This window comes from Rhinatrema bivittatum, chromosome 2 (genome assembly GCF_901001135.1).
Source record: "Rhinatrema bivittatum chromosome 2, aRhiBiv1.1, whole genome shotgun sequence".
Taxonomy (NCBI): Eukaryota; Metazoa; Chordata; class Amphibia; order Gymnophiona; family Rhinatrematidae; genus Rhinatrema; species Rhinatrema bivittatum.
Genome location: NC_042616.1, coordinates 663661347 through 663684567, shown reverse-complemented (window position 1 = coordinate 663684567; position 23221 = coordinate 663661347). Strand labels below are relative to the sequence as shown.

At 43.6% G+C, this 23221-nt stretch overlaps 1 protein-coding gene across 6 annotated transcripts in view; it reads right to left on the bottom strand.

The window, feature by feature from the left end:
• Nucleotides 1-540: 540 nt before the first annotated feature.
• The window catches only part of SULF1 (sulfatase 1), a 369532-nt gene continuing 346851 nt past the window's right edge, over nucleotides 541-23221 (bottom strand). For 4 of the 6 annotated variants that reach the window (XM_029591438.1, XM_029591439.1, XM_029591440.1 and 1 more), the window contains one exon: nucleotides 541-3607. In XM_029591438.1, the coding sequence (XP_029447298.1) occupies nucleotides 3189-3607 (419 nt within the window). In that variant the 3' untranslated portion in view covers nucleotides 541-3188. The remainder of the gene's footprint in view (nucleotides 3608-23221) is intronic. The other 2 variants (XM_029591444.1, XR_003854840.1) reach the window with 2 other exon arrangements.

Sequence of the window (23221 nt, the reverse complement as noted above, 5' to 3'; positions counted from 1 at the left end):
CCCCCCTCCCCCCCATTTTTACCACTCCTCCCCTTATCCCCCCCTTTCCACCCACGTAGCCCAGTCATTTGAGCAAAAGTCCTAGGCCAGGGAGCCCAGGCTGTTGCTCGTGCTAGGACCCAGCAAGCATTGCACCTCAATATGGTCACTGGACATGGTGGAGACTCCTTCCCATGCTATAGCATTTCCAGTCACAAACAGCCTAGGGAGGGAAGGTTGGACCCGACCCAGGAATCGAAGTCAGGGGGCCCACCTGGCAGCGTGCAGCATTGCCATTTAACCGAAAGGCTGGCCCAGAACTGCTGTACGTGTGAGAATTGAAGAAAATTGTTATGAAATTGCAAAGGCACGTCAACAGTTTAAAATCAGACCCATGCAGTTGCAAAAACAAATGGAAATTTAGTAATGTCCCCTTTTTGTCAGGTTTTATCTTCATTCTGTGCCTAACATGGAAAATCTTCAGAGAACAGAGCTCATTAACTTTATTACTATGCAATGGTTTGACTTGAAAACTTGATTCTTTTCACACCGCTGAAGCTGTTCAATTTAAAACACCTTTTATTTGAAGAAATTTTGCTTCTTGACTTTCCGGAAGTCAGAATTGTTCTTTAGAAGTATCACAGAATACTATACAAGACTTAAAATGCAGTGTGCATCCTAATAACTTGATATCTATTTACAAATAATCATTTGTGTCCATAAATATGCTTTGTTCTCATTCAGCCCCTGCCATACATGAAACAGCTAACTTCATTTTAACATATTTACAGAGAGCACAATAAAGGCCACATGTAATGATCTGAAATATCCCAGTAAGCTGCTCTGAAATAGTTTTCTTTACACAGAGAGTAAATAAAAAGAAAATGCTTGCAGAGAAAATCAACAAGGCTTTGCAAATAACAAACTTTCTTGTAAACTGGGAATAACTGTAATAACTCTGTATGAGGTAATTTAAATCTTTTCTAACTCGTGAAATTAGATGTCAGTTTTCCAAAAGTACAAGTTTTGCATTATACCTTTCTACAAATAATGAAATAATATCAAAGGAAAGTAATACTTGATAAATACTATGAACAGCAGTAGGCCATGTAACAACATTTTGATATGGCTAGCCTACTTTTCCTACCATATATGGCACTTATATTCAGAGTCAAAAATCTACTTGGACCATAATCCCTCTATCCATTGATTAAGAAAACTTTTTATATATTAAAAAATGACTACACCATTTGTGACCGCATCAGCATATTATTCAGATAAATCAGCATGTCAGTTTTGAGATGCATCTTTTTCAGACGGATCAGCCTGGAATGCTCTTGGACTCTGGGCCGCAGTCAGTTTAACACTTAAATTCCAACATTTGTTTTTCTGGTAAGGATCTGGGATGCAGAAACGTACAATATGGGGTGAATTTTGAAAACATTGACATGCGTAAAGTTAGCATATATGTGAGTAGATAGTTTTCTACCTGCACACATGCTATTTTACAAATATCAAAAGCGCACACGTATTTTCGATTTCGTGCACATATTTACACGTGAAAAAGGGGTGGTCTGGGGCAGCACAGGGCAGGTCCAGGAGCCACATGCTCAAGTTGCTATGATATAAGAAACTTATGTGCCTACATGTGTCAATGTTAAACCTGCTAATTATCTCGCACAATTGATACCAGGCTCCTGTCCTATTTACTATTGATTGGGTGGGTCTGGGTGAACTGGAGGGAGCTCAGAGTGAAGAACTAGGAGGGTCTTGCTGACCTGGAGAAGGACTGGGTGAACTGGTTGAGATTTCTGCAAACTGGTGATTTCAATTACACGTGCATGTTTTAAAATACAACAGCTTCTGCAATTAAACAGGGTTTTACACGACCAAGCTGCAATATATATATATATATTTTTTTGCGCATAAAATGTACACGGGAAGGAAAAATATACGCTTTCAATGCATTGCAGGTATTCACACATAACCGTACATAGGCGCGTGTTTGGCCACAGACACACACTTATTTTATAATCTGCATATATCTCGTAGTCGCAGGTTATAAAACACTGTTGTGGATCTCTGCACAGCTGTATACGCGGATATACGGGGCCATGTGGAGTTGGGTTTTTTCCAAAGTTATCCTCTCTGCATGTTGTGGCTGACATGATGTTAGAGTAACCTAGCTTTTTGTTTTCTTGCAGAATTTGTGTTGCATACCTCTTGTTAGTGTACCTGCTTTATTTCTTCACAATAATAAGCGCTAACTTGTAAACAGAAAGTTAATGCAAAAACTGGATTAATGGCATACAGATTCTAAAAGTGCAACATTTTACTTCAAAACTGCAACATTAAGAAATTCCAGTGGTTAGAAATAAAAAAAAAAAAAATCACCTACTAAAAAGTACATCATATGGACAACTTTGATGGCAGAAACATTCATAGGAGATAAACTTTTAAAAACTGAATGCATGTAAAATCCTTTCAGGAAAGCAATTACTGAACCTAAAACAAATGTCATCTTTTACTTTACTATAATATAACACTGACTTGCTTTAGATTTAACATTATGACATTCTAGTTTCTCAGCTAATTATTGTATGTCTCTCTCTCTAGAACTAGAGAAAATATTCCTGCTAGAAAAAGAGATATACACACACACATTGTACACCTGCACAAGCAAAATGTTTATTGGGGTCATTTTAACTGTAAACTATAGCTATACTTACAATGGAATGTCAAGGGCCTTGGTTAACTTTATACTACTCGGATCGAAAGGAGTTCATTCAATAGAGATTTTCTTTTCCATAGGCACAGAATAGGGAAAAGTCCTTTTTGAATAAGGCCCAGAGAATGTACAATTTGATCTAAGCTGAAGAAAGTAAAAATGAGGCACTGCCTTCTTTATGTACATTTGGGGAAAACCTTTCTACAGGACTGGGCTCAGTTTTGCTTGGCATGGTATCCATTTTATCAGAGCTAATCAGAAGGTCAGCCATAGAAACATTTATAGTCTGATGAGCAATGGGTGTATTTACGCTAGCAGGAAGATAAATCTGCTCTTGAAAAATCTCTGCCGAGTGACTGTCAGTTTGCTGAGATTATTTCTGGAGATTAATTTGCTGAAGAATGAAGAAATAGCTGGATGCTAGCTCTGACACAGTGTTCCCACTGAACTGTCTTTCATAGCTGTCCACCTCTTTAGACCGTCACCATTGTTCCAGTGTTTGGAATTTAAAATACTTTTTTTTTCCAGGAATATTATTATTTAATTCAAGTTTCTTCTCACGACTAAATGTTGCTGTAATCAAATCAATGGTTCCAAACTCTGTCAGAAGAGCAGGGTGTCCCTCGTCTGCCGTCACACCACTCGACTCTTCATCCGACTCCGCAGAGACCATGGTCACCAGTGTAAGTGAAATCTGGGATGTATCTGAGAACCCATTCAGCAGTGCAAACAGCCTATCTACATCCTTCAAGTAATTAGCCCAGTCATCCAGACTAAGTCTATAATTGTATCTGTAGTCAAATAAAGTTTCATTCACACTGTATATGTCTTCCAGTCCTTGCCAATCATTATTTTCAGTGAAATCTGGCAATTTAGCCTTCCCATCCATCCCATAGTTCTCTAGAAACAAAATAAAAATTCAGTTGATCACTATTATAAATAGTATTTTTTATTGATGGCTGTTTCTTTTCATCATTCAAACAAACTACATGTTTAGCATTCCATCAAAACAAAAAATATTTTGTAGCAAGCTTGGGGTTGAGACATTCTTAGTTATCTAAATAAAACAAGCAAGTTATGTAAATAAAACAAGCAAGATGTGTGAACATTTCAGGATAACCCTCTTTTCTTCCTTGGCACAGAAATTTATACATTTATGATATAGTTAGATATGTGAATTGCTGTGTATTATTATTAAACAGAGACAGTTCTTTCATTTACAAAGATGCAAATACTCTCATTATGGAAGTCTTTCAATATTGTTCATATCTTTTTAAACGTTTGTGAGTGGAAACCTCCTAAACATTGAGAGCTTACTCTGTTTTGAAATGACTCTCATACTGCCAATGTTGAGATTACTTACCTGATAATCTCGTTTTCCTTAGTGTAGACAGATGGACTCAGAACAAGTGGGTATAGTGTGCTTGTGCTAGCAGTTGGAGACGGATCTGACGTCAGCACGGGTACATAAACCCCCACAGGAAGTGAAGCTCTTCAGTAATCTTCCTTGCAAAAGCTGTTATAGATATATGTGTACTGATGATCAATGAAATAGTGAAAACAGGATTCCCCTGACCGATTGATAGTAGCTGGAGACCGCCAGCATTCCCAACCGGAAGGCGTCGACACCTGGCAGAGTGGACGCACTCATGTAAGAAGTGATAAGGCTTACCTTGAATCGGTGAAACCAATGTAGACAGGCAGCTGGGCGGGATGCTGAGTCCATCTGTCTACACTAAGGAAAACGAGATTATCAGGTAAGTAATCTCAACATTTCCTGTCGTGTAGCCAGATGGACTCAGAACAAGTGGGATGTACAAAAGCTTTACTCCCGGACTGGGCGGGAGGCTGCCTGAGGACCGTGTAATACTGCCCTCGCAAATGCTGTGTCCTCCCTGGCCTGGACATCCAGACGGTAGAACCTGGAGAAGGTATGGAGGGAGGACCACGTCGCCGCTTTACATATTTCTGCAGACGACAGCATCCTAGATTCCGCCCAAGATGCTGCTTGGGCTCTGGTAGAAGGAGCCTTGACTTGAAGAGGCGGTGACTTCCCGGCCTCTACGTAGGCCGCTCTGATAACTTCTTTAATCCAGCGGGCGATGGTGGGCCGAGAGGCTGCTTCACCTTGTTTCTTCCCGCTGTGAAGGACGAACAGATGGACAGTCTTTCGTACTGTTTCTGTCATTTCCAGCAATCTGCCAATGTCGAGATGGCGTAGCAAATGCCCTTCTTCTGATTTCTTCAGGCCTGCTGTAGTTGGCAAGGATATGGTCTGGTTGAGGTGAAATTGTGAGACTACCTTAGGCAAGAAGGATGGAACTGTGCGAAGATGGATAGCCTCGAGAGTGATCCTGAGAAAGGGATCACGGCAAAACAGCGCTTGTAATTCCGAAATGCGGCGTGCTGAACATACAGCCAGCAAGAACACCATCTTCAAAGTGAGAGAACGGAGAGACAGGCCCCGAAGGGGTCTGAAGGTGGATCCTGCGAGGAAATCCAAAACAATATTGAGGATCCACAAAGGCACTGGCCACTTCAGTGGCGGACGAATGTGCTTGACTCCTTTCAGGAAGCGAGAAACATCTGGATGCGTGGCAATGATCTTGCCATCCCTCCTGGGACCATAGCAAGACAGCGCAGCCACCTGAACCTTGATGGAGCTTAGGGATAGACCCTTCTGAAGCCCATCCTGCAGAAAATCCAGAACAATAGGGATAGTAGTCGCATGTGGATTGGTGCCATGAGTGTCGCACCAGGCTTCAAACACTCTCCAAATCCTGATGTAGGTGAGGGATGTGGAGAACTTGCGAGCTCGGAGGAGTGTATCTATCACTGGCTCTGAGTAACCTCTTTTCTTCAGTCTAGCCCTCTCAATGGCCAGACCGTAAGAGAGAATTGAGCCGGATCCTCGTGAAGGATGGGACCTTGACGTAGCAGGTCCTGAGTGGAGGCAGGGGAAGGGGCTCCCCTGCCAGTAGTCTTCTCATGTCCGCGTACCAGGGTCTTCTTGGCCAGTCTGGTGCCACTAGAAGAACTAGGCCCCGGTACTTCTGAATCTTGTGGATAAGGGTGCCCAACAGGGGCCACGGAGGAAAGGCGTATAGCAGGGCCCCTGGGGCCATGGCTGAACCAGGGCGTCGATCCCTTGAGAGAACGGATCTCGCTTGCGGCTGAAGTATCTGGGTACTTGAGCATTGGACCTGTCCGCTAGTAGGTCCATGTCTGGAATCCCCCAGTGATCCACAATCATCTGGAAGGCTGTGGGGGACAGCTGCCATTCCCCCGGATTTAGGCTTTCTCTGCTGAGGAAGTCTGCCGTGGTGTTGTCCCTTCCGGCAATGTGGACGGCGGAGATGTCCTGAAGATTCACCTCTGCCCAAGCCATCAGCGGGGCTATCTCGAGGGACACCTGTTGGCTTCTGGTTCTGCCCTGTCGGTTGATGTATGCCACCGTGTGGCGTTGTCTGACATCACTCTGACTGCTCTGTTCCTCAGTCTGTGAGCAAATTGCAGGCAGGCTAACCGGACTGCCCGTGCCTCTAGTCGGTTGATGTTCCACCCCGACTCTTCCCTGCTCCACTGTCCTTGGGCGGTGAGTTCTTCGCAGTGTGCTCCCCATCTGCTCAGGCTGGTATCTGTGGTGAGCAGAGTCCATGTGGGGGAGGACATCTTTGAACCCCTGCTCGTGTGGTTGGACTGCAACCACCACCGTAGCTGAGTCCGCACTCTGGCTGGTAGAGGTAGATGCATGGAGTAATGCCGGAAGCAGGGGCTCCATCGAGAGAGCAGGGAGCGTTGTAGAGGTCTCATATGGGCCCTTGCCCAGGGTACCACTTCCAGGGTGGATACCATGAGACCGAGAACCTGCAGGTAATCCCAAGCAGTGGGCCGACTGGCTCCCATCAAGGACCGAAGACGCGTCTGAAGTTTTAATCTTCTCTTGGTGGTGAGACTGACTGTGTCTGCCTGGGTGTCGAACTGGACTCCCAGATATTCCAGAGATTGGGAAGGCTGTAGGCAACTCTTGTTTAGGTTGACTACCCATCCCAGGCTTTCCAGAAGGGCGATCACTCTATTGGTTGCCCGATGGTTCTCCTCTCGCGATTTCGCTCTGATCAGCCAATCGTCTAGGTAGGGATGGACAAGGATTCCTTCCCGTCTGAGCACCGCTGCTACCACTACGATCACCTTGGTGAAGGTCCGCGGCGACGTGGCCAGCCCGAAGGGCAAAGCCCGGAACTGGAAGTGGCGTCCCAGCACCTTGAAGCGTAGGTAGCGCTGATGATCCTGGTGAATCGGGATATGCAGGTAGGCTTCTGATAAATCTAAGGCCGTGAGGAATTCTCCTGGCTGTACTACGTTCTTGACTGAGCGCAGAGTTTCCATGCGAAACCTCGGGACCCGTAAGTATCGATTGACTGACTTGAGGTCTAATACGGGCCGGAAAGTGCCCTCTTTCTTGGGTACCATGAAATAAATGGAATAATGCCCAGAATTCATTTCCCATGCAGGTACCGGGATTATGGCTTTCAAGGACAGGAGCCTCGCCAAGGTAGCTTCCAATGCTGCCTTCTTGTGGATCGGACACGAAGATTCCACAAACCTGTCCAGAGGTAGATGATGGAAGTCCAGAAAATAACCCTCTCGGATGATGGTGAGGACCCACTGGTCTGACGTAATCTCGACCCATCTGGGGTAGAAGAGGGTTAACCTGCCCCCTATGGCCCGTCCCCCAGATGGATCGGCTAAATCTCATTGGGAGGCGTGGCCGGGGCCTGCGCCCGAGCCAGCTCCCCTCTTCTGTTGCTTGGGCCGAAAGGACTGGTTCCTGGCCTGAGGACGAGGTGCCTGGTAGCGACCCCTATAGGGAATGAAGCGTTGAGAACTTCTACCTCTGGAAGGCCTTGGAAAGGCGCGCTGGTTCCTTTTGAACCTGTCTTCCAGCAGTCGAGGTATTGGAGAGGCGCCCCATGTACTGGCCAGTTTATCAAGGTCGCTGCTGAACAGGAGAGAACCCCTAAAGGGCATTCTGGTGAGGCGTGTCTTCGAAGGAGCATCGGCCGACCAATTCCATATCCAGAGCTGCCTCCTGGCAGCTACAGAAGATGAGATCCCCTTGGCTGTTGTACGGACTAGGTCGGATGCAGCATCCGTGAGGAACGAGAGAGCGGACTCCATGTCTGCCGCCGGAGCATTGTTCCTGACCTGTGACAAACAGGAACGCGTCACCACTGTGCAGCAGGTTGCGATTCGCAAAGACAGAGCTGCCACCTCAAATGTCTGTTTCAGGATGGCGTCCAGTCGCCGGTTGTGAGGATCCTTGAGGGCCGTCCCCCCCTCAACTGGAATGGTAGTGCGCTTGACCTCCGCGCTAACCAAGGCGTCCACCTGAGGGCACGCCAGCATCTCCTTGATTGCCGGATCCAGGGGGTACATGCCTATCAGGCCCCGACCCCCTTTGAATGAGGCCGCTGGTGCAGCCCATTCCAGATCTATCAGTTGCTGTGCGGCTTGCAAGAAGGGAAAATGGCGGGCTGTAGGACGAAGACCTTCCAACAGAGGGTTCTGTGTAGATGGCACCGTAGTGCTGGGGCCTGTAATATCCAACTCCGCCAGGCACTGAGATACTAGGTCGGAGAGATCTTCCTTGGGAAAGAACCGCCTCATGGTTCGATATGGCTCAATCCCCGAGGGAAGTTCCCCCTCCTCGGAGGGTTCTGATTCAGTCTCCGACACATCAGGGTCCGCCTGAACCGGACTGCCCGGAGGCGGGTGTGCTTGCCCATGATAAGGGCCCGAAGGTCCAGGGGCAGGATTCGCTGGAGCAGCAACAGGAGCAGCAGCAACAGCAACAGCAGGGCCTGGACGGGAAGCTGATTGCATCCTTAAAGAGATCCACCCAGGAAATGGAGGTGGTAAGCCGTCGGGGTACCAGGTCCCCCGGGATCCCAGGTTGTTCGAGACTTCCTGCGAGATCCGGGGTGGCCCCTGGGGAACTGTCAACAAACCTCAGTTGAGACTGGTCCTGGCCCGAGGCTCCCACTGCCTCCTCACATTGGGCACAAAGGGAGTCTGGCTTCTCGCTGTGCGTGGCTCTGAGCTGGCATGCTGAGCAGAGGCCGAGAGCTTTCATGCCGGAATCAGGAGGCGCCGCCGCCGGGGACACCGAGGCATTCGATTGTTCCATTGCGCGCTGAAGAATATGCGCTGAATAATATGCGGCAGCTATATACGCTTAATACAATATGTGCTCAATAATAAGTGGCAGCTATATAAGCTTAATACAATATGCGCTCAATAGTAAGCGGCAGCTATATACGCTTAATACAATATGCGCTCAATAAGAAGCGGCAGCTTTATATGCTTAATACAATATGCGCTCAATAATATGCGGTCAGCAATATACGCTAAATACAATATGCGCTCAATAATATGCGTTCAGCAATATACGCTAAATACAATATATGTTCAACAATATGCAATAACGCCCAGTAAGAAGTGCTTAATACAATACAGGCGCCTATCATGGGCGCTCAATACCTGAACAAGGCCGACAAAATGGCGACCTCCGCGGCGTGCCGCATACAGGCAACGCCGCCAATCCTCGTCCTTCGGAGACCCAAAAGTAAAAGTTGTACGCCTTACCTGATCCTCGGCGCTTCCCGGCTGGAACCCGGCTGCGGGGGGAGAGGGGAAATACCTTCACCGCCGCACTTGAGGAATGCACCCGCTGCCTCCCAAGTCCACGCCGGGACCGAGGCGCCTCTAAGCCCGACCCAAGCCCTTCCTGCTCGGGGGCTTGGTCCCTGCTGCGATTCGGCCACCGGACCGAGGCCTAAACCTCCGAGGGATCACGGAAATCACCTCGGGAAACTCAACTGGGGGAGGGACCCGAGGGTATCACCGCAGGAGTGCGGGGCTCGATGTTCCTGTAGAAATTTAGTAAGTAGAAAGTAGAAAATAGAAAGTAGATTGGAAACACGCTCAGCAAGCGTGCAGGCTCTCCAAACTGCTTTGGAGACGGAAATTACTGAAGAGCTTCACTTCCTGTGGGGGTATATGTACCCTTGCTGACGTCAGATCCGTCTCCAACTGCTAGCACGAGCACACTATACCCACTTGTTCTGAGTCCATCTGGCTACACGACAGGAAATTTGCAGTTTTTAAATTTTTTTTTTTTTTGCAGTCAAAATTGTACAATATGACTGTAATGATGTTTTAATCATTGGTCTCCGCACACACACACATTCAAAATTGCCGATTTTTGTGAACTTTATTTTAGACTTATCATTTCAGTGTTGCAGAATGATGGAGTGTCTTAGGAACAACCCAACTGCCCAACACGGCTTGGAAACGCTGGAGCCGTATAGCGGAACATAAGAGGATACAATGATGCAAGGAACATATCTGAAATATTATATCGAATGCCCCTGATGAAGCAGCGAAACACGAGCCGTGTCCTTTTGCTAATTATATATTATGCGCGTAACCCTTTTAAAATCTGCCCCTCAATGTTTATGAGGTTTCCACTCACAAAAGAATAAGAATATAATATCAGTTTCCATGTATGATGTTTTCAGGGTTATGATATTGTTAAGTACATCATATTCTACAGTTTATTGATGAATGGAATCATATCTTTTTAAAAGCATTTATCAAATACTGAAATATAGATTGACAGTAAATTAAATATGACAAGATAATAATTACAGCAAAGCATTCAGGAGACGTGCTATGCTGAGCTACCAAAGAATGCTCAGGGCCTCTACCCCAGGAGAGGTTTCTGCTGTTGCTCACTTTGGGCCTCATTTTCCATCCGGATCGCGCGTGATAAGGGACGTTTCGCACGCGAAAAGTCCCTTATCGCGTGCAATACCAAAATGGGGGCAGAGTCGGCCCCGGAAGAGGAGGAATCGTGGCGTCACCAGGGCCGACTCCGCGAAGACACTGCGGATGACGAAAAGGTAAGGCCCTTTTCGCGTCAGAGTTCACGCCCAATAGCTACACCTTCTATGGTGGCGCTATTGGGTGCGAAACCGGCAGCGATCGCACTGCGAAGGTGCGATCGCTGCCGGCTAGCACAGGCCCGCCCCCCGTCCCTCATTACCTAAAGTATCGCAGGCCTGCGATACTTTAGAAAATGAGGCCCTTTATTTCCAAAAACTATTGTTAAAGTAGTGACTTTCACTTACTTAGCAGATGTAAATATTTTTTTTTACAAGATGCATCAAAAAAAAAGATGCCAATTTTGTCTTTTTTCACAATTCACCCACTAGACAAAAGCAACGATGCCACTAAGACCCTTTTTGCCTCCTCAGAATGTATAGCGAAAGGACTTTTCGCAATGGCGGGGGTTTGCACCTTCAACACTGCGATGGTGAACTCCAGCCTTCCAGTGCAACAAATAAGCCTGCTTTTCGAGCCCAATGAAAATAAGCAAATTAACTATAATCTTTAACAACTGCATATAAACATATCGCCTTTGCCTGAATATTCTTGCAGCCGGACCAAAGATTTATGGGATAGAGTGGAGGAATTAGCTTTGCTAAAGAAACTACAATATAAATACATTATTAGAATGAAAGGAGCATTAACTTATACCATACAAATTTACTGCATGCAGGCTTAAAAGATATAAATGTAATTATCATTTACTTCATGCAGAAAGGCATTCTTAAAATTACAAATACAGAAACACTACTATAAAACCCCAAACACAATGTGTACTGCTTTCAAATTAAGAACTTTTTATTTGTAATGGGTGTCCCATGGACTCACACTGGCACTAAAAGCACCACTTATCACTTGTGCTGACAACTGAAAGAAAAGATCCAGTGAGGCAAGGAGATAATTTTAATTCCCACATCAATATTCATTTTCACTGCTGCCAAGTCCTAAAAGCTTACAGAACTATGGTAGACCGAACCCCTAGTTTGTTTATTTGTTAAGCAGGACTTGCCAGCTGTATTGGCATGTGCTGAAACATAATACTTAATGAAATCACACTAGCTTTCTGTACAGTTTTTAATCACTACTCATTCTGTGAATCGAGTGAATCGATAACTATATTAAATTACTAGTTGTGAATTTTTTATGCAGCTCTACTTGAACAGCTCATTGTAAACTGCAACATAATATTCTATTCGACTCAAAAACAACATTTTATTTATTATTATAATCCGGGCGCTGTGGAGGAGAAGGAGTCTCAACCACTGCTCAACAGCAACTTCTACTCGCTTCTGGATGTCACAGAGGAACTGTCACAGAATTGCACAGCCTTTCGCCTCTAGGGCAATCCAGGTTCAGGCAAGCAGAGACCTGAAAAGGTGGTCTATATGAAATCTGTTGGTAATCTCAATCCAGTTCCAGCAGCCATAGCAGCAGCATTCACTGAACAGCCTTTAAAATACCCCTACAGATATGCGAAATTTGTGTAAGGGGGTGCCAAAATCTGCCCTTTATCAGCAGTATTGTCCTTTACCTTTATGGCATCCACAGGTCTGCTTGCCAGCAGTACTGTATATGTCAGAGGCCCCCTTGGGCGATGTCAATGTCAGTGAGGTGCATTACTGAAGTCTACCGCTATCCATTGGGAGAGCTTTGGGGAGGTAGGAGGAGAATAAAAGACTGGGGATGTTTGGAGATTATTCCAAAAGGGATAGGACCAGGAGGAGTGAACTCTTTCTTGGGCATAGGGGTGCCTGGAGAAAGAAAGAAAAGTCAGCAGCCCAGAAGGCGCAAATCCTGGATGTCCAGAAAGAGCTGAGAGAATTCTTGAAAATGATCAGAGTCTGAGGAGCCCCACAAGAAAAGGAATTTTTCAGAAACTGCTATTATGAGAGTATTGAAGAGGTTTCAGAGAGAGAGAGATAACCTGCCTGGGAAAATCCACCAAGTAATTTAGTCTGCGGCTCTACAGAGAACTAGAAAGAAAACAGCTTGTCACCCAAAAGGTACTGGGAGGGCCCAGAGAGGAAGGGTTCCTGCCCATAAGAGATTACCTATTTGGGACAGCGGGTGAGAAGGTGAAAGAGACAGTTTATTTTTGCTGTTTTGGGATTTTATTTTTGCAAGGTGCACAACTCTAGTGTACTGTTTTGGATTTGGTTTCCCTGTCACCAATTATCAATAAAGACTTATTTTGGAGTGGAGTGTGATTTTAGGTGTGACTCAGCAGGTGTGCAGACAGGGGATCCATCAAGCCCAGCATCCTGTTTCCAACAGTGGCCAATCCAGGATACAAGTACCTGGCAAACACCCAAACAATAAATAAATCCCATGCTACGAATGCCAACAATAAGCAGTGGCTATTCCTTAAGTCTGTTTGATTACTAGCAGTTTATGGACTTTTTTTCAGGAACTTGTTCAAACCTATTTTAAACCATGCTATGCTAACTGCTTAAACACATCCTCTGTTAATGAATTCCAGAGCTTGTGTTTTGAGTGAAAAACAGTTTTCTCCAATTTCTTTTAAATGAGCTACTTGCTAACTTCATGGAGTGCCCCCTAGTACTTATATTATCAGAAAAATTAAATAACTGATTTACATTTACCTTTTCTAGTCCTCATCTTTGGTTGAGTTTCCTCACTCCGAAGGCCATCAAATCTTCACAAGAGACCACCGTTCTGTTCGTACGTCTCATGTTGAATGTCAAAGTGGCCCTTAACCCCCTACACTAGTACCTAAACCTCACCTCGAGTTACTAGGTGGGCCTTCCATAGAGATATAAATACCTATCTAGGGAGAGGATACTATGGCTAGGTGCTCTCACTCACTCTCTCTCTCACCCCCCCAGCACAATGCAATAAAACCAGCTATCGCACAGTTTAACACTATTGAAAAAGGTGTAGTTAAAATCAGCATTAAGTCCGTGCAATAGCATTTCACAGACCAGCAAACCCAGCCCACTCCCTACCCCTAACTCCTCCTCTTTTTGAAATTTGCATCGCACCATATGATATGGTGCTATTGCATGCGATAAAGACATTTTCGCATGCGGTAAGGGCCTATCGCATGCATTAATGGGGCTTTTCGCATGCGATAAGCCCTTAATGCATGCGAAAACACCTTAGCGCATTTTGATAAATGACCCCCTTAGTTCTGTAATGTAAAAATAGAAAAATAAAATTATATTTTCTTTACATGGTGATCCATAGAATTTGTTTGGCTCATCATCAGTACTCAAAAAAGTGAAGGTTCCCTCAAAATCCACATCATATGTGCACATGTGGCAAATTTTGCTTTTCATGATTGCAACAATTTTCCCATATTAAGAACATAAGAAATTGCCATGCTGGGTCAGACCAAGGGTCCATCAAGCCCAGCATCCTGTTTCCAACAGAGGCCAAACCAGGCCACAAGAACCTGGCAATTACACAAACACCTAGAAGATCCCACGCTATTGATGCAATTAATAGCAGTGGCTATTCCCTAAGTAAACTTGATTAATAGCCATTAATGGACTTCTCCTCCAAGAACTTATCCAAACCTTTTTTGAACCCAGCTACACTAACTGCACTAACCACATCCTCTATATATTATATATGATGGGGAGGTTAAAAGGTCATCATTGGCCACTGGCAAAGAACCTGACTGAAGTGTCCCCTACTTGGTAAGTGTTTTTTTTTTTTTTTTTTTTTTTAGAAAATCAGCACTGTACATGGCCTTATATTACAGTATATTTTCAGCTGGTGCCAGTTGATCCTGAAAGTACCAGTAGTCATTAATGTTTTGCATATTCATTAGGGACATCCTGAAAACCCCCAGCAGTCTGTGGTCCTCACAGGCCCAGAGTTTGATACCCATGCCTGTAAACCTGTTTTGTTTTCAAATGTAGCGTTTTGAGATATGGAGCAGCTAGTTGCTTTTGGCTTGATCTTACATTTTTTTGGGGGGGGATGAAATCCTCTTACCTTCTCAGTCAGACAAGTGGGATTAGTGCTCTTCAGTGTTTTGAATGTGAGGAACAGAATTTTAAATTTGACACAAAGAGCAATTGGAAGCCAGTGTAGGATGATTATGAAGTGAGATGCCAGTTCCCATTTCCTGCTACCCATGATTGTTCCCCGCAGCGGCATTTTGGAGTATCCGTACTTTTCTCATTGTCTTATTGGGTTTTCCAATAGAGATAGCATCAAAGCCAAGGCTACCGTATAGTCCAAAAGTTTTGGACTATACAGTATTTATTTTGAGTAAATGATTTATTTTAAGCTAGAATTTGTCCTAGCTATTAATTAATTTTTATGTACATTTTAAATTTAATTTGATTTTGATTGTTCCTTTAAATTTTTATTTTATCCAATGTAAACCGTTTTGACAAAATTTATTTTTATAAAGTGGTATATAAATATTTTTAAATAAAATAAATAAATATGGCCTGATCTGTAGGTGCCACTGCCAGAAGGATGCCCCAGCACTGCTATTCCTGCAGCCCAGAGGAAGAAAAACTACAGGGGATGAGGGACTGGATAAGGGAGCAGAGTGGCTCTTCTGTGCACTGTCTTCTGCAAATTCTGCCTCCCCCTCCTGCTCCCTAAAAGATTGCCTGGTAGGGGACGGGCTGGAGCAGAAGCAGAGAGCAGAAAACTGTGCTCTGCTGAGTGAGTTTCTTTGCACACCTTCTGTGTGCCTATGTCTAGGAAAGGGGAGAGTCCTGGAGCCAGGGAAGGGGAGAGTGTCGTGGTAGGATGTAGGATTAGAGGAGAGAATGGGAGAGTGCTGGGTCATCCCTCGAGAAAGAAGCGGGGGAAGGGGGAGGGAAAGAATGTGTGAGAGAATATGAAGGGGGGGGGGGTGTGTGGAAGAGAGGAAGTTGATGCTTCCACCCCCCTCTCCCCAATTCATGTCAAATCTCAAGGTGACCACAACTGAAAAGTTCCAGGGAGGTATGTAAATGGGGAAAGGAGTTGGAAGGAGGGTTTGCGGTTTTAGACTACATAGAAACACCATGCACTGGAAATATAAATCAGGTCTGGCAGTGTTATTAGAAGTGGGATAACTTCTAATCCTGTTCATAAAAAGAAAACAAAAAGACTGGTTTAGAAAACTTGAGTATTCTGTGCAGTTCTGGTCACCCCATCTCAACAAAGGTATAGCAGAAAAGGTTCCATTTGTGATGGATAAGAGTATAGCAGTGGGTGTATCTACCAGCCAACTGGCCAAAATGAAGAAAGTCTAGCTAAATTAAAAAAGCAAATAAATTTGGCAACACAATAATAATGGGGGATTTCAGTTACCCCGTCACTCATGAGATTTCGGTCTATAAGGATTCCACAATGTATTTTGTTTCCTGCAGGATTTTTATCATTGACTAGGTCAATGTGTTATTTAGATATGCTAGAGAGGTTAAGTTTCTAGATGTCATAAATGACTGCTTCATGGAGCAGCTGATCCTAGAAAAGATGAGAAGGGCAGCTACTTTAGATCTAGTCTTCAGTGGAATGTACAACCTGGTACAAAGGATTACTATGGCTTCCATATGACAGATGAAATTTAACAAGGGCAAGTGCACAGTGATGCATATAGGAAAAAATAACCCTTGCTGTAGTTATACAATGTTAAGTTCTATCTTAGGAGTTACCACCCAGGAAAGAGATCTAGGCATCATATTGGTTAATGCATTGAAATTGTCGGCTCAGTGTGCTGTGGTGATCAAAAAAGTAAACAGAATGTTAGGAATTATAATGAAGGGAATGGTGAATAAAATGGAGGATATCATAAATCCTCTGTATCACTCCATAGTGAGACCACACCTTGAATATTGTGTGTAATTTTGATCACCATATCTCAAAAAGGATATAGCTGCACTGGGGAAAGTGCAGAAAAGGGTGACCAAAATGATGAGAGGCATGGAATGGATACCATATGAGGCAAGGCTAAAGACGTTAGGGCTGTTCAGTTTGGAGAAGAGACGACTGAGGGGGGTAATTATAGAAGTCTACAAAAAAATGAAAGGACATGAACAAGTTATTGTAAATTGGTTATTTACTCTCTCAGATAATAGAAGAACCAGGGGGCACTCCATGAAGTTAGCAAGTAGCATATTTAAAAGAAATTGAAGAAAATGTTTTCACTCGGCACATAGTTAAACTCTGGCATTCATTGCCAGAAGATGTAGTTACTAGGGATGTGCATTCGTTTGCGACAAAATAGGAAATATAGACAATATTTCCTTTTTTGTCGCGGTTCGGGGGGGGTGTCCCCAAAACGATAGGAAAACCCACAAAATTGTGTGTGATTTTCTTATCGTTTTCGTGGGGGGGGGGGGGGGGGGAAGAGCACACAAAAAACAAAAAAACCCCAAACCCACCCCAACCTTTCATATTTAATTAATTACAATCCCCCACCCTCCCGACCCCTCCAAAACTTGCCTAAAGTCCAACAGGGGTCCCAGGAGTGATCTCCCCCTCTCGGGCCGTCGGCTGCCACTAATCAAAATGACACCGATGGCCCTTTGCCCTTACCATGTAACAGGGGCTATCAGTGCTATTGGGCGGCCCCTGTCACATGGCAGGAGCAATGGATGGCCCGCTCCATCTCTAGTGGTTACAGCAGTTAGTGTAACCTGGTTTAAAAAAGGTTTGGATAAGTTCCTAGAGGAAAAATCCAAAACTGCTATTATGGTAATTAATGAGTAATAATAGCTTGTGATTTATCTAAGGTTTGGGTACTTGCGACTTGGATTGGCCCCTGTTGGAAACAGGATATTGGGTTTGATGGATCCTTTGTCTGACCCAGTATGGCATATCTTATGTTCTTATGTAAGTTTGCCACTAAGATGCCTGTTATGTACTTACCAGCTTTACTGACGAGCTCCTGCAAGATGGCAAAAAAAGTAGTTGCTGTATAACTCATTAAGGTCAGGCTTCAAAGACAGAGATCTATATTTAGCAGGGCAGTGAACAAGAAAATTACCTAGATATTCAGTGGAGCATACCCAAATTAAGTTGTCTGCTGAATTTGCCTGGTTAAAGTTACCAGGATAACCTTAGGCCAGCAATTTCTCCAACTAGATTTACCCAGCTAACCTTAATCAGATAGTGCTAAATATTAGTGTTGAATGGCCAAAGTTAAGCCATATCCCCAGAACAATGCTGCATTTTTATTTATCCAGGTAATTTTTGTGAGGGCAACAACTTACCTGACAAAGCTTATCCAGTTAGAAGGGGTAAGTAAATATTAGGGGTGTGCACAGCAAAAATTATTTAGTTTGTCTTATCTTGTGAGAATTCATTTTCATTTTTTAAAGTTCTACTTCCCTGATTGTTGCAGAGGGTAACAGTAAACAAAAACAAACAGCTGAGGGCTGAGTCACAGCCACTGTCCACTCTGCAGGAAAAAGAGTAACCATTAGCAAAATGAGAACAGAACAGCTCAGAGCACACACAGTTGACCATTTGGGGAGAAGGACAGAGACAGAGCCAGCCTTCAAGGGTGAAACTGTTCTGTTTTTAGAGGTTCTGCTACTTATGAATGCAAAGTGAGGAGAAAAGATTTGCTTTGTTGATTTAATTTGTGTCAGAGAAAGATAAGCAACAATTAGGCCGATTCTGTAAAGATCATGGGAGAAAGGGCGCTCCATGTTGAGCGCCCGCTCTCCTGGGCGCATGATCCTATATTTAAATGAGGGGTTGCGCTAAAAGGAGGTGCTAGGGGCAATTATGTGCACCTAATGCTTCCTTGGCCCAGGAGAGAAGCTCTGGCAGCGGATTCAGGAAATCGATGTTCAATTTTACGAACCCCGCTGACAGCAATCGATTAGAAAAACGGGCGCCAGTAACATTGAGCATCTATTCTCCTAACCGGACCGGCTGGGACATTTTTTTTGAATTAAAAGAAAAAAATTATTTACTTACATTTTTGGTTTCTCTGACTTAATATCACTAGGATATTAAGTCAGAGGGTGTACAGAAAAGCAGTATTTGGGCAGGTGTTAATTTATGAGTGTAAAATGTGCAGATTGGCTGCACATTTTACTTTTTGAATCAGGGGTGACTGACTAATAGCCTCATGAACATGCATTTGCATGTGATGAGTGCTATTAGTTTTCAGGGGGTTTGGCCACACATTTTCTAGGTGCTAAACCCCTTACAGTTAAGGGGTAATAGACGCCTGTCAAAAACACGGGGCCAAACCCCTGTTGAACAGTACACATGGCTGAGCACACGTTACAGAATTGACTTGATTGTGAATTGTGCTAGAGCAGTTCAGCTATTTACAGAAACTCAGGAAATTTTAAGAGAATAAAATAGTTTGGAGATTCACTAGCCAAGAGTAAAAGTGCTGAGGAACATTCTTTAACTGTTTGGAATTTGGCAGTGAATTAATTCCTGATAATTGTTAAACCAGGAAAAGTTAATACGCTAAAAGGTGAACTTTAAAAGCCCAGTGTGTGCACAAGTTGGGTGGATGAACGGATTTTAAAAGTCGCCATGAACGCGTACATCTCCCATTACGTGCACAAATGAAAAATTCCAAAAAAGGGGCAGGGTGTGAGTGTGGTCTAGGAGGGGCATGGGCGTTTCTTTATAAAACCTTGAAATTTGCACATAAATACTTATGCGCACAGGTTCATGCCTGGGTCCCCTGACATGCAACTTTACTTCTGCTATGGATGGTGTGTAAGTCTTAAAAAACTAAACATATCAGTAGGGTTTTAAGGGTTGGGGCTAAAAGGGGAGAAGGAAGGCTATTAAACTAAGGGGGGGGGGGGGGTGTGTTTTAGGAAGTCCTATCCCTTACCTGGGTGAACTGGGAACAAACTTGTAAAACTGGTAATGGCATCGGCGCATGTCTTTTAAAAGCCCTTATGCAGTAGAAGCGGCATTTGCGTGCACAGGCACGCATCCTCTTAAAACTGCATGCACATGTTCGTACATTCAGGCTATTGTATAACATTTGTGCATATACATGCATATGTTATAAACTGGCCATGTCCCTGGGGTGAAGACCGACGAATGCACACACATGTGCACCCAAGCATCTGTTTAAAAGTTACTGTACCTGTGTGATATAGAAATCAAAGTGAAAGTGTAATCACACTGCATTATGTAAGTGGAAGCAGAAGGGTAAGATATTTGTAGACTGTTAAATTACCGTAAAACACATTGCTCTATGAGCATGCAATTCTGAATGTGAACATATGATATGGAGATTGAAGAAGAACATTTACCTCTTTGAAGCCATTGTGAGGTAACTTGGTTACAAAACTGAGTTAAGTTCATCATGCTGATAGAAATATAATTCTAAATTTTGCACAGTGAATTAGAGAGAGTGTATGCTAAACTAAAAAAGGAAAGTATGCCTCTAAGGGTTAATTTACCTTGCTAGGAAAATACAAAGTAGAAATAGGGCAAAACCTTGCATGATTTTTGTTTTTCTAACTAAGCTAGAATAGAATTTCACTAAGGTATCCAGATGGTGTAAGATAACACTCTTTCTCTAGATTTTCAGAAGGAGGATACAAGAGTGTATACATTTTTCATGTATTGATTTGTTTGAGAATAGGAAGACAGGTCACCTTAATGGCTAGGGATGTGAATCGTATTTCTGACGATTGAAAATATCGTACGATATTTTCAAAGTCGTCAGAAATCGGGGCTCCCCGAAACAGATAGGAAAATCCCACGGAATTGTTCGTGGGGTTATCTTATCGTTTTGAGGGAGGGCGGGAAAAACGGCACACAAAAAAGATCCCTAAACCCACCCCGACCCTTTAAAACATCTCTCTTAGCTTCCCCCACCCTCCCTACCCCCCCCAAAATGTTTTAAATTACCTGGTGGTCCAGTGGTGGTTCCAGGAGTGATCTCCCGCTCTCGGGCTGTCGACTGCCACTAATAAAAATGGCGCAGATGGCCCTTTGCCCTTACCATGTGACAGGGTATCCGTGCCATTGGCCGGCCCCTGTCACATGGTAGGAGTAATGGATGGCAGGCGCCATCTTTAAAAATGGTGCGGGCCATCCAGTGCTCCTACCATATGACAGGGGCCGGCCAATGGCACAGATACCCTGTCACATGGTAAGGGCAAAGGGCCATCGGCGCCATTTTTATTAGTGGCAGCTGATGGCCCGAGAGCAGGAGATCGCTCCCGGGACCACCACTGGACCACCAGGTAATTTAAAACGTTTTTGGGGGGGGGGGTCGAGAGGGTGAGGGAAGCTAAGGGAGCTGTTTTGAAGTGTTGGGGTGGGTATTTTGTTTATCGACTCAGGCACAGCTGATAAAAAAAACCCCGATCGGGCTCAGCCAATAAAAAAAAAACCCGATCGGGCCGCACGAAAAAAAATTCACGATGTGAAGCGGACCGGAATTGGAACCAATTCCAGTTCCGATTCACATCTCTATCAATGGAAAGAGTCAATAAGCTAGAGAATGGATACCAGGAGGGTACAGCCCAGGTATGACCATTTCAATGTATCAGAGAAACACAAAAACCTAGAAATGACGGCAGAAAAAGACTAATCAGCCCATCTAGTCTGCCCAGCAAGCTTCCACACTTAGTTTCCCAAACTTATCTGTTTCATCAACCACCAAGTTCAGGACCCTTGTTGGTAACTGTTTGATTCAAATTTCCTGCCATCCCCTGTCATTGATGCAGAGAGTAATGTTGGAGTTGCATCAAAGGTGAGCATAAGGCTTAATGGTTAAGGGTAGTAACTGCTGCATCAAGCAAGCAAGTTACCCCGATGCTTGTTTACCCAGTCTGCACAGATATATGCCTTGTTGGATGTTGTCTGAATGTAAATTCTGTTTTCCACATTTCCCCCTGCCGTTGAAGCAGAGAGCAATGCTGTATATGCATTCAAAGTGAAGTATCAGGCTTAATTGGTTTAGCGTAGTAACCGCCGCAATAAGCAAGCTACCCCCACGCTTATTTGTTTACCCAGATTGTGAAGTTCAGTCCTTGTTGGTTGTTGTCTGAATGTAAATCCTCTTTTCCACATTTCCCCCTGCCGTAGAAGCAGAGAGCAACGCTGTATATGCATTCAAAGTGAAGACTACCACAACCTTCAATGATCTACCTGAAAAACCATGAACTCACAAATCAACACACTGCATTGCACATTTGAGTACTCAAATTCAAATCCAGGGCTCTGGTATACCTTAGGAACATGAGTTAATTTTCAAAGGAGTTATGCGAGTAAAATTAGCACATATGTAAGTAGCTTGTACTCATGTACATGCTATTTTATAAAAGTCAAATGTATGTATGTATTTTTGGTTTTGCATGCATATTTACCTGCACAAAAATGGGATGGTCTAGGGTCATTCAGGGGCAGGGCCAAGAGGTTTGTGCGTAAGTTGTTATTTTATAAGAGATTTATGTGAACATATTATGCAACTTATTTGCACAATTATACAACTGCTAATTATCTAGTGAAAATAGTATCAAACTTGTCTGTTGTCTGCTCTTTTTGTGTGGGAGATCTGGGGGGGAGTTCAGGGTGAAGTATTCAGAGTTGCTCAATGAACTGGAGACAGATTGGGTAAACTGGTAGAGGTATTGGCAAACTGGTGATTTCAAATATGCATAGTTATTTTGAAATATGCCTCCCTCTGCATATAAATTGAGGTTTTATGTGAACAAGTTATATTATTTTTTCACACATGTTTATAAAATAGTAGAAAAAGTATGCACTTTCAATGTATTGCTGATATTTGTGTGTACTGAAACATATGCACGTATGTTGGGGGGGTGGACATATGGATATTTTAAAATCAAGTGGATCATGTGCAGGTTCTAAAATACTATAGTAGATCTCCGTGCATCCATGTACATGCGTATATGGTGCCACATGGAGTTGCTTGAGAGTTATCCTCCAAAATACTAACACATATTTATCAAGATTGAGGATATTCATCTGAAAGACATAAGGAAAAGACAAATTCAGGGAAAAGAATCAGAACCTATGGAAAGTAAGTTACAGCTAAGTTTGAAAAGATTTTATATTTAATACTTATCTGATTTTGTGCATCATATTCTGAGGTTTCTGGAAGATAGAAGGAAAAGAGGGATAAATGTATAAAGGTATCTACTGAATATCTGGGGATCAAAAGCTGAATACTTACTTGTTGTTTAGGTCACAGTTTGAATTTACCTGTAAAAAGGAAAATTGTGATAAGAGCATAGCTGTAAAATGATACTTAGTAAGAAGAAGAAGAAGAAAATCATTTACCTGTTATTTGTTTTGTTCTTTTTTTCTCTTAATCCATTTCATTCTTCCAGCATAAGGCACAGTGAAATAAAATTGTGTTGTATTTATTCTAATGTCTGGTTCTTGAGACAGATATACATATGCGAGCCCTAGCCACTCCCCTCTACCTGCAAGAGACATTTTGGCAAGGTGGGATTACCTATTACTTAAATTTTCCCATGTACCGGCACGTGAGACACATTCACAGTTAGAGCGAGAGACTGTAAGAAAGAAAAGATCATCTGTGGTGCTGGGAACGGTATTTATTGTGCTATTTACTGATGCGTAATCAGATGGATAAAGACTTTCATTTTG